Below are 12,511 nucleotides of genomic sequence, written 5' to 3'. Positions count from 1 at the left end.
AATTTAGGTCCCAACGATGACACAAGTCCCCATGAGTCTGTGTGCATTCAGGCTGAACTCCCCACCAGGATAGAAAAACATGTACACACACACACACACACACACGAACACATTTGTGTAAGCACATTATAAAACTACACTGTCTCCTGAGTGTCCCAAGATCATTCGTCATATTGAATTTCTCGCATCATGCAGTCAATACATGATCAATATCTACAACCTCAAAGAACAGCACTGCAAAAGTATGTATTTTAGTCTTGTTTTCCAGTAAAAAATGTGCAAACATCCTTAAAACAAGATACATTTACCTGAGAAGCAATATTGGGTTAGATAAGAAGAATTTTCCTCAAATAATATATCTTGAATTAGGTTTATTTTTCTTGCACTGTTGGGTTTTTCTTTCTTTAAGCATACATGTAACTAAAAATGTACAGAGATTCATGCTTAAAAGAAGAGTAGCTAAGAAGCAAAATACAAAGGGAAGTGTAAACAGACTTATAATGTATAATGTTTGCCTTACTGCTTTCCCATCAGCCCTCTTCCTAATTCCTTCACCCACCCCCCCCCACCCTCTCTCGTTCTTGCTCTGTTCGGCTGCTGCAGTGTTAGGCCTTACCTGCTGACTGAGCAGAGTGAACTCCAACAGAGATGGGGAGGGTAGAAAATGAGATAAATAGGGGAGCGGAGAGATATTCCGGCATACATGGAGACAGAGGATATATAGAGGAATATCAAGGAGGGAGGCAGGAGAATGAACGAGAGAGGGGAAGAGGAAGAATCAAGAAAGGACAAGAGGTGAACACGACGACAGCCCCACCCCGTGATCTCTACGGCACGCTTGGTGGATCGAGTGACACTCCACCTCTCTCAGTCCCTGCGTCCAGAATCACCACAGCATCAACTTACTGGGCTGCAGTCGAACGGCATTCTGGGTAGCCTGCCACTGCTTTACTGACAGAGCCAAGAGATGACAGGCAATACAAACCCGGAGCTGCTCTGCACTTTGTAGTTACATGGACACAGAGCTCTTTTAAAATATTCAAGGAGATGATGGGAGCGAGATAAGAAGATCCTAGTATATCTTATGAAAAAGAAGTGCACTTTAGCTTACTTGTTATGGAAATAATATACTTAAGTGTAAATTGAATGCAATGTTTTCGACACTTAATTGCATGTTATTTACAATTAATTTAAAATGTATTATAGTCTAAATTAGTGTTAGACCGATATATCGGGCCGATATTTGCAATTTTTACGTGTATCTGCATCGGCCGATACAAGGCTGCTGCGTTCGCCGATATTTTTTTCCCTGCATTATTTACAGACAGGCGTCCACAGGGCAGCTCTCACCGTCTTCAAACTCTCTTGCTCTCCCTCGCGCATATTATTAAAATCAATTGAGAATTGACACGATGGTAAAAGGTCGAAAGACTAAAGTTTCACGTGGAGCATTGGGAGATTTTTTTCCTGAATTACCGCTGGTGTTGCTCTACAAGAGATTAAGTTAAGTGCACCTACACTCTAAAAAATGCTGGGTTAAAAATAACCCAAGTTGGGTGAAAATGGACTAACCCATCAATTGGGTTGTTTTAACCCAGCAATTGGGTTGTTTTAAGCAAACATTTAACCCAACCACTGGGTCAAAAGAACCCAATTGCTGGGTTAGTACATATTCAACCCAACTTGGGTTATTTTTAACCCAGAGTGTAACCATTAAATGACTAGTTTGTAAATAGTTTTAAAATTAAGTATAGTACAGTCAGTGTGCACTTTATTATGCTGCTTGCTTGTTGATACTGTGTGCAATAGTGTAATTATTTTATTTATGCTTAAATATTTATTTTCAGAATTTATTTTCACCACTGAACTCTTTTTTTTCTTGTTCTACCTCACCTGTTTTTACTATTTGTTAAATATTGTTTTTTTAGTTCAATAAATGTTCCTTTTTTTAAATTGTACATTTTAAATTATCATCCTGATCATTGTGTCCTTTTTATGTTGTAAATTGAGGGAGCAAAAGCAGTATCGGCTCCAAATATCGGTTCATGAAAATCGGCAGCCCGTATCGGTCATCGGCTAAGGCTGATAAAAAAAAAACGGTATCGGCATCGGCACTAAAAAATCCATATCGGTCGACCCCTAGTCTAAATGCAATTAGTTCAACTTAAAGGGATAGTTCACCCAAAAAGGAAAATTCTGTCATCATTTACTCACCCCCAAGTTGTTCCAAACCTGTATGAGTTTCTTTGTTCTGTTGAACACAAAAGAAGATATTTAGAAGAATGTTTGTAACCAAGCAGAGAGAGCAACCCTTGACTACCATAGTAGGGAAAAAAATACTATGGTAGTCAATAGTTGCTCTATCTGTTTTGTTACAAACATTCTTCAAAATATCTTCCTTTGTGTTCAGCAGAACAAAGAAACTCATACGGGTTTGGAAAAACTTAAGTTTAAGTAAATGATGACAGAATTTTCTATTTTTGGGTGAACTATCCCTTTAAAGGTATAGTTCAGCCAAAAATGAAAATTAGCCCATGATTTACTCACCCTTAAGTCATCCTAGGTGTATATGACATTCTTCTTTCAGACAAATAAAATCGGAGTTATATTAAAAATGTCCTGGCTAATCCAAGCTTTATAATAGCAGTAATTGTTGCTCTGTTTTTGAAGTCCATAAAAAAATGCATCTGTCCATCCTATAACTGCTCCACACGGCTCTGGGGTGTTAATAAAGGCCTTCTGAAGCGAATCGATGCGTTTGTGTAAGAAAAATATCCATATTTAAAACTTTATAAAGTAAAGTTCCAGCCGATCTCCTTTCATGGAAAAGTGTTGAAAGTGCCTTCTCGCAATTCAAGATGCGTACGCAACGTCTGACGAGCGTACCTGGTAACGGAAGCCTTTTGAACGGCAGAGGCACTTTTTCCATAAATTGAATACGGAAGGCGATCGGCCGAAACTTGACTTTATAAAGTTTTAAATATGGATATTTTTCTTACACAAACCCATCAATTCGCTTCAGAAGGCCTTTATTAACCCCCCGGAGCCGTGTGGAGCAGTTATTTCACGGACAGATGCATTTTTTATGGACTTCAAAAACAGAGCAACAATTACTGCTGTTATAAAGCTTGGATTAGCCAGGACTTTTGTAATATAACTCTGATTTTATTCGTCTGAAAGAAAATGTCAAATACACATAGGATGACTTGAGGGTGAGTAAATCATGGGCTAATTTTCATTTTTGGGTGAACTATACCTTTAAGATGTGCTTTTTTTAACCCACTTAAGTAGGACTTAATTACATCTTTCTATGCTATTTCATAATTACTTCTGTTGACTTTTACCCCTGGTTTCACAGACAAGGCTTAAGATAGTCCCAGAATAAAATGCATGTTTGAAACTTGCACAGATATATCTTAAAATATGTCAGTGGCATGGTTTTGTCTTAAGATGCCCACCAGTAATGTTTTTTTTTTCTTTCTAGGGCACGTTTATAGAAGTTACTTAAATGTTCTAATTGAAATATTGCCTCATCCTATTTTAGCCTAAACCCTGTTAACCTGGGCCTTAATTTTACATTATTACCAAGTTTACATATTGCACTTTTTAAAAGTGTACTTAACCCCTGTTTTCAAAGACAAGGCTTAAGCCTAGTCCCAGACTAAAATGTATGTTTGAGCTTAAAAAATGTCAGTGTTGTTGTTTTGTCTCATGTTTCTTTCTAAGAAAAATGTAGGCCTAATTAAATGTTCTAATGAACTAAGGCTTAATCCTGGCTTAATCTAAGCCCGGTCTTTGAAACCAGGTCAAGATGTTAAGTGTTTTATAGGCTACCCTCTTTAAGTACACAATTAAGTTTTTTAAACATATACTTTTAATTCAATACAATTCAGTGCACTTCTTTTTCTCAGGGTTGTCCTTGGCTGAAGTTGGATCAGATCTTGGTGGAGTAAAGGGATAGTTCAACCAAAAATGAAAAGTATAAACCCTCATGCCCAACCACAAAAGAAGACTTTAGCAAACTGCCCAAGTTCTTCTTTTTCTGCAAAACTCAATAAAAGTAGTTCATATGACTTATGTGCTATATAAGCATTTGTGGCAGCAAAGAGCCCTGATGAAAAAAATAGCATATGCTGGTTATGTATGTTTTAAAGCATGGCAGCTGGTTTGAGCTGGTTTATGCTAGTCCTTAGTTGGTCATGACTTGGTTTAAGCTGATCCTGAGATGGAGCTAGCTTAGGACCAGCACCTTGAACAGCTTAAACCTCATGACCAGATGCCATGCTCAAAACATAACATTTGCTTTTTCAACAGGGAAGGCAATTGCAAGCCCCCTTCTGAAATTTAAAATGAGAAATTGGTCATCCTATGTTCTTGTAGAGTTCACAACCACATGTCTACTGTGGCCATTGTAAGTGTAAGAGCCATTTTGTCTTTATTTTAAACCTTATGTAAGTGTGTGTCCAGTAGGGGTCTCTCTTTTGGGTAATTGGTGGTTGAATATAGGTAGGAACCTTCCTTTAGGTGACATGTGTTGCTGGAGGGAAGGTGCACACAGTTTTTGACCGCTAAGCTATGCTACACTGTTATTATATGCCATGCTGAGGAAATCTGTACTGGTGAAGGATTTGGAACTGTGGATTTATTGACTGTTTGTTGGGCTCTTGCTTACTAGAAATGAGGACCAGTCACAGTAAAATAAATCTACAATGTAAGCATATTAACTTGGTGTGGACATTGCAGTGAATAAAAATGCAAACAAGCGCGTCCTTTAACAAGCACCTTCCAGCAGCCATCAGCTGCTTAAAGTAATAGACTTGGCTGCTTACATTTATGGCTCCCCGTCGGGGAAACGAACCCCGGTCTTCCGCGTGACAGGCGGAGATACTGTCCACTATGAAGTGTGTCATTTGGGACAGGGGCTTTGGATCTACAGCAGGGATCCTGGAGGGCCACTGTCCTGCAGAGTTCAGATCCAACCCTAATCAAACACACCTGAACAAGCTAATCAAGGTCTTCAGGATTGCTAGAAAGCTACAGGCATTTTTTTTTATATCAGGATTGGAGCTAAACTCTGCAGGACAGTGGCCCTCCAGGACTGAAGTTGCCCATCCCTGCTCTACAGTATCTTGTCAACTCCTCTGCTATGTATCTGTACGTAATGTAGGTATTGACAATCAGTCATACAGGCACCACACAGACAGTGATCACACACTCAACAGGGGCCATAAAGGGCAGACAGGGATCAAGCACCCCCACAGATCAAAAGATGCCCACCTCTTTACAGATCAGACCGCATCAGATCACATACATCCAGCACTAAGTTCAGTACACACAGCTTTCTCTTCAAGTCAAATGATATGGTGGCAGCAGTCTCAAAAATCCCAAAGGAGTCTGAAGAAATCCAAGCCATTCTTACCTGGAAGCGAAGGATGATGGTCCAGATAAGGCCGAGAGTGAGGCGGTGGTTTCCATCAACTATATCATGAGAACCAACATTTTCTAGATGAACCCTCTGCTCTTTGAGGAACTGAAGAGCCTTGTCCACATTCTCCAAACAGTGAATCCTCATCCTGCCTCTCGTGGGCCGAGGCTTAAAACAAGAACATATCAAACACGTGAGCATATTCATCCCTCGGAAGACAATTCATAAAGCAAAGCACAGATGCTAAAAGGAGAAAATAAAAAGAAAACATTATAAACATTTTTGGTAATTGAAATAAAGCTTAAATAAAATATTAATATTAAACAAAAATTAGAAATGCCATTGCAACTAACTGAATTAAGTTTAAAGGGTTAGTTCACCCAAAAATGAAATTCTGTCATTAAAGGGTAACTAAACCCTAAACCAACTTTTTTTAGTTAATGATCTGTAATACTGGGGCTTTATTAATGCTGTTCATTGATTCGAGTAAATGTTTTGACATTTGAGTATAAAGTGTTTTAATTCTATAAAATATGGTGTAAAACCGCCAAAGTGCTGCCCTCTTAAGGTTGAACGGTGGCTACTGCAGTTGAATTTTCCTATCGGACGTTGTGGTACATCGTGACGTAGGATGGTACCTCCAACGGCTCACTATCCGCGCGAGCTCACCACGCCCTCAGAAATATTTCCCCCAATCACATGATGAGAACCGCTTCAAGTTCACTCCAGTATGAACTGTCATATTACATGAAGTAGAAACATTATGAATGAAAATGACTTGACACTTGCTTTAACATTGTATTGAAGAAAATGCGGTTAAATAATGCGTCAGTACACGTCAGGCTTTTCTTGCGATATTATTGCCGCCCGTCATGTGTACAGATAATTTTCATACATGAGACGCGCTTTCAAACCCTGACACGCAAGTGGTTGCCGCGGACGCAGATAGATTAGGTCGGTTCTCTTGCGCGGCTGCTTCACTAGCATCGTCTGCATCGGGAGTTAACGCAGTTTGAGCAGCGGCTCGCAGTGATAAGGCTCCGGGTTTGTGTCTGTAACAGACAATCCACCCTCCTCCACTTCAGGTGAAGGTAGGAGAAATGACCGCTCTGTTGCAAAGCTGGCGTCACTCCAGTCATTCTCCATCTTTGTGACTCGCGAGTCAGACAGCTGTCAATCAATCCGTCACTGCGGGTCTCAGGTCACGCCCTCCGCTTAGCCCCGCCCCCGGTTCGTCCCCTCTGTGTCCGCCGGGCTCTGCCCACTTTTCCAGCATTTTTTGAAAATTGCCAGTGGGTGGAGTTAAGCTCTGAGCAGGGGTTTAGTTACCCTTAAATTACTTACCCTCATGTCGTTGACACCCGTCAGACCTCCGTTCATCTTAATTAATATATTTTTGAATATATTCACCCAAATTAAGATATTTTAGTTGAAATCTGATGGCTCTGAAAGGCCTCCATTGGCACAATGCACGGTTCACTCTCAAGACCCTTAAAAGGTACTAAAGACGCCGTTACAAAGTCCATCTCACTACAGTCTAATCATGATTCGGATCGCGTGTCAAACCGCCAAACTGCTGAAATTTGGCGATCCAAACTGCTGATTCGACTCACTGATTCATAACGCTTCGAAGCTTCATGAGGCCCTGTTTTGAAATCGTCCTCACTATGTAAGTCGTTATTTAGGGTTTTTTTGCGCACAAAAACTATTCTCGCCGATTCATAAAGTTATTTTAGAACCACTGTAGTGAGATGGACTTTGTAACGACGTCTTTAGTACCTTTTAAGGGTCTTGAGAGTGTAAAGTGCATTGTGCCAATGGAGGCCTTTCAGAGCCATCAGATTTCAACTAAAATATCTTCATTTCTGTTCCGAAGATGAACGGAGGTCTTACGGGTGTCGAACGACATGAGGGTAAGTAATTAATGACAGAATTTTCATTTTTGGGTGAACTAACCTTTTAAGTTGATACCCTCTGAGTACTAACCGGAAAATAGTAATATTACAACAAAAAATTTAATTGAAAAAAGCTTTAATAAAATCAAAACTAAAAAAGTATATAGCTAAAAGCTAATCAAAAATATTAATTAAAACTATAATAGTAAGGTATATAAATTAGTCAGTCACTAACAATCGCGTAATCAGTCAATTATTTTGACGATTAATCGAGTAACCAGTTTTTTTGTGGTAATAAAAATAAACCTAAGTGAACAATAGCCTTCAAAATCAATGAGGCAATAATAATTGGTTCAAATATAGTATCAAAAGCAAGTAATCATATGTTTTTTTTTAACAACACTGTTAAAATACATAATGTGGTATACACGATATAAACAATCACCTCATGTACATTATGTATCATAGCAAAATAATCAACAGAGAGTTCAGGGTATATGTGACAGATGATTTGAGCTTTGTGACATGGCGTGTTATCCTGCTGGAAGTAGCCATCAGAAGATGGGACACTGGTCATAAAGAGATAGACATGGCCAGCAATAATACTCAGATAGGCTGTGGTGTTTAAAGGTCCCGTTTTTCGTGTTTTTTTTTAAGCTTTGATTGTGTTTACAGTGTGCAATATAACATGTGTTCATGTTTCATGTGTAAAAAAACACAGTATTTTTCACACAATTTACTTATCTGTATACCGCTGTTTTCACTGTCCTCAAAACGGCCTGAGAATTTCCTCGTTCTATGAAGTCCCTCCTTCAGAAATACGTAACGAGTTCTGATTGTGCCAGCGGTTCCCGTGTTGTGATTGGACAGCAGCTTAGGGCACGTTGCCCGGGAAGGTCACGCCTCTTACCATAACGGGGAGATGAATGCGCTCAAACTACAGCCCCTGAAGGCCAAACAAAGGTGATTTGACTCCGGGATGAAAATAACAGCGTCTGGACGACATGGCGACAGACGCAACCGAACCGAACCGAACCGAACGCAACACTTCCTTTCTCCACGAGGGAGCAACAAGACCACGCCCCCTTTTTCGCGTATTCTTGTGGGCGGAGGTTAGTCAACAAACTGCTCTACTGACGTCATTAAAGCAGGAAGTACCAGGATGTAGTCCAAACCGGCCGTTCGCTGTAGGCTTTGAAAGGGAACTTCTGTTAAATAAAATATCTCGCTTGGCATTGAACTTTGAGCTTTATAATTTTACAGGTATTATTTATGCTCTAACAGCAACATTACACACTAACTAAAGTTTGAAAAATGGGATCACGAAGAACAGGACCTTTAAAAAATGCTCAATTGGTACTCAAAGGGTCCCAAAGTGTCTCAAGAAAATATCCCCACACCATTACACCAGCAGCCTGAACCGTTGAATGGATCCATGCTTTCGTGCTGTTTACGCCAAATTCTGACCCGACCATCTGAATGTCGCAGCAGAAATCAAGACTCATCAGACCAGGAAACTAATATAATCCAATCTTCTATTGTCCAGTTTTGATGAGCCTGTGTGAATTATATCCCCAGTTTGCTGTTCTCACCGGTGTGTCTTCTTCTGCTGTAGCTCATCTGCTTCAAGGTTGGACATGTTGAGCGTTCAGAGATGCTCTTCTGCAGACCTCGGTTGTAACGAGAGCTTATTTGAGTTACTGTTGCCTTTTTATCAGCTGAACCAGTCTGGCCATTCTGCTCTGACCTCTGGCATCACCAAGGCATTTTCTCTCACAGAACTGCCGCTCACTGGATATTTTCTCTTTTTCTGACCATTCTCTGTAAACCCTAGAGATGTTGTGCGTGAAAATCCCAGTAGATCAGCAGTTTCTGAAATACTCATACCAGCCAGCCCTGCACCAACAACCATGCCACGTTCACCTTTCTTCCCCATTCTGATGCTCAGCTCAACTTCATCAGTCTTGACCATGGCTGCGTCCGAAACCTGGAAAATGCTGCCTTCGGAGGACACATTTCAATCTCAAGGCACGTCCGAATCTAATGTTAGCTTCACTTCCTGTCTCCTGAGAGACCTTCATCTGATCGATTTTTGAAGGCAGCATAAATGTATCCTACGCTGCCTTCGATATCCCACAATCCTATGCGTTATATTCTGTGACAGTTGAGCTAGAAAAAAAAGGCATCCGAAAGTTGCTGGTCAGTTAGTGTGTAAATGTAAATTTTTGACCAACATTTTCCACTTCTGATGCCATTTCTAGCGAGAAATTGCGATATTTAATGTAGTAATTAATGTTTAGTTCTCACCAAAGTTCTCTCTATTTTGCTGTATATCATTCAACTGTTAAACTGGCTAAGAAGTCTGTCCCGAAAATCAGTTTTGTGAGGTGCCTTCATGAGCAAACTCTGCCTTACAAGTCATTGTCCGATAAGGCAGCGAGGCAACAAGTCACTGCCTAGGTTTTCGGACACAGCCCATGTCTACCTGCCTATGTGCATTGAGTTGCCGCCATATGATTGGCTGATTAGATATTTGCATTAACGAGCAGTTGAATAGGTGGACCTAATAAAGTGGCCGGTGAGTGTACATCAAAATAGGGAAGAAAAGAAAAATCGCAACTTCCATTTCATGCCAACTTTAGAAAACCTTCGGGTGGGAAAGATTTGTTCAACTGATGTTTTCTGTGGCTGTGCTTTTATGATCATTAAACCAAACTCACCAGCATCTCTCCTGACAGCACCTCCAGCAGTCTGATGAGCATGTAGCCGTCTCTCAGGTCATTATACAAGTCAGAGATCCGACAGGACACGCGGGCCAAGTGAGAGTTCACCCACTTAGTAAAGGTTTTCTTCTGTACAGCGTCCCTCTCATCTGTTAGGATGACAGAAAGACACAAACAAAAATGTATATTTATATTAAGGATACACAAAGAGTATTTTTCATTTATCAATCAATATAGAATATTTATTTGTAGATGGTAATTTTTCCTATTTTTACATTTGGATTATCTTTGCCGTTGCCACTTAATATTAATCTTTAAAGATGAGCTATTATGCTTTTTTACACATTCACCTTTCTTTAGTGAGTAATGTTGCTGTTTGAGTTACAAAGTCCCTCCAAATGGAGTTATTCTCTATGTCAGTGCATACTGTTTCTGAACTCCCTTAAACACGTTTCCATTGTAGTCTTGAGCTGACAATATTTCACATTTAAATCACCTAGGTATACACAAAAAAGGGGCGGGGCCTGGTTGAGTTGCTATAGTAGTATGTTGTCACCATGTCCAAGAGATGCTCTTTTTTCCAACCTGGATCTTACGTGGTTATTTGGCGTGACATTACTGAAACACGTTAGAAGTGGTTGACCAATCACAACACACTGGTCCAGCCGACCAATCAGAGCACATTGCGCTTTTCAGAAGGAGTGGCTTCATAGAGACAGGAACTAAACAGAGCGTTGCAGACTGTTTTTTGAACATTCAAGCATGAAAAACTATTCTAGTAGACCCCAAAAACAAAATCAAGACTTTGTTAAAAGGCAAAATTGGTCCCCTTAAAAAAACTACTTTAATAACATTGTTAAATGTAATCTTTAGCAAAAAAATCATAATAATAATAATACAATCTTCTCCATTTCTCTTCTCTAGCTTGCATTGTATATTACGAATATTGTTGGCTCTTTGACAAATTGCTTTTGTAATTCAGTTTGTATAAAAGCGTCTGCTAAATACATAAATGTAAATCTCATAATGAATTATCATGCTGTACAAGTGTTACAGATTTTACAAGTCAACCATTTATAACTTGTCAGCCATAACAAGAAAATAATGATCAGGCAGCATTAGCATTACAGTTAGTATTAGCCAGAATTTTAAAATGTATAAAAGAGCATCACTAATATATATGCTACCATTCAAAAGTTTTTGAAAGAAGTCTCTTCGGCTCACCAAGGCTAAATTTATTTGATCCAAAACGCAGTAAAACAGAAATATTGTGAAATATTGTGTTTTACAAATGTACAATTATGCTACTTAATATTTTAGTGGAAAATGTGATCATTTTGTTCAGGATTCATGACTAGAAAGTTCAAAAGAACAGCATTTATTGGTAACCCTAACCCTAATAAATAAATAAAAATGGTAATAATAAATAGAAGTATTCATTTCTAACAAAAATCTTGGAACTTAAATGGTAGTATACAGTATATATGCTCGACATATATACACACACACAGCCACAGAACTAGCAGATCTTCCACGTACCTGCTAGTGCTTTGATGCGGGAGCACTCAAACAGTTTGGCACTGGTGGTCTCTGTTTCCCAGAATCCTGTGCTTGCAGGCCTGTTGTTGTTGTTGAGCTGTCTCTGGGCCTCAGCATTGTCCAGGTCTGTTGAGGCATTGGCCATCGCGCCTGCTTCCTCAAGCAGCCCTGCATATAGTACAGTAAAAGTCAATATCCACAGTACCAGCTAAAGACTAATAGTGTAAGGCCAAACACACACAAACACGCAAACACACACGCACGCACACACAAACAAACCTAACAGAATCCAATTCATAAAACGCACACATACACAGACCTACACACTGGTATAGATTTAAAGGGATAGTTCATCCAAATCATTTACTCATCCTCAAGTTGTTCCAAATGAAGAAATCCTCTGCTGAACACAAAAGAAGATATTTGGAATAATGTTGGCATCAACTGCAAAATATCTTCCGTTGTGTTGAGGGTGAGTAAATGATGACATAATTTTTATTTTTGGGTGAAATTTCCCTTTAAGAAACACATTTGGATACACACCAGAGACTGTATAAGGAGGCAGGGGCACTCACTGACAAATAAATGGGAGAATGGCAACTCAACATGGCAGCTAACGTCTGCAACTTCGGCTTCAGACAAATACATTTTTGACATTTTGCTGTCAGATTTTATTGCTGATTCATCATGTGTTATTTAGATGTAAATTTGGAAGGCAGTTTTGGAGATTTCAGTCTTTTCCCTTTCAAGTAGAAAAGTGCTGTTGTAGCATGACTAGGGAGTAGCTGCCCATAGAGCATTACCAAGATGGCCACCGAGTGAACTAACTTGCCTTAAAGGGATAGTTCACCCAAAACTTTAAATTCTGTCATCATTTACTCATCTCGTATCATTCTAAACCCATACGTCATCCATAGACTCATTTCTGC

General features: G+C 39.5%; 1 protein-coding gene across 1 annotated transcript in view; it reads right to left on the bottom strand.

The window, feature by feature from the left end:
* sptbn4b (spectrin, beta, non-erythrocytic 4b) overlaps positions 1 to 11,727 on the bottom strand; it is a gene marked incomplete at its 5' end in the record, with an annotated part of 127,944 nt that extends 116,217 nt beyond the window's left edge. Inside the window, 3 exons of the mRNA XM_079825250.1 lie at positions 5,420 to 5,593; positions 10,041 to 10,192; positions 11,583 to 11,727. Coding sequence (XP_079681376.1) covers positions 5,420 to 5,593; positions 10,041 to 10,192; positions 11,583 to 11,727 — 471 coding nt within the window. The remainder of the gene's footprint in view (positions 1 to 5,419; positions 5,594 to 10,040; positions 10,193 to 11,582) is intronic.
* Between the last annotated feature and the right edge of the window lie 784 nt (positions 11,728 to 12,511).

This window comes from Gobio gobio, assembly GCF_949357685.1.
Source record: "Gobio gobio genome assembly, chromosome: 9".
Lineage (NCBI taxonomy): Eukaryota > Metazoa > Chordata > Actinopteri > Cypriniformes > Gobionidae > Gobio > Gobio gobio.
The sequence above is the reverse complement of the archived record's forward strand: the minus strand, read 5'-3'. Positions and strand labels throughout refer to the sequence as shown.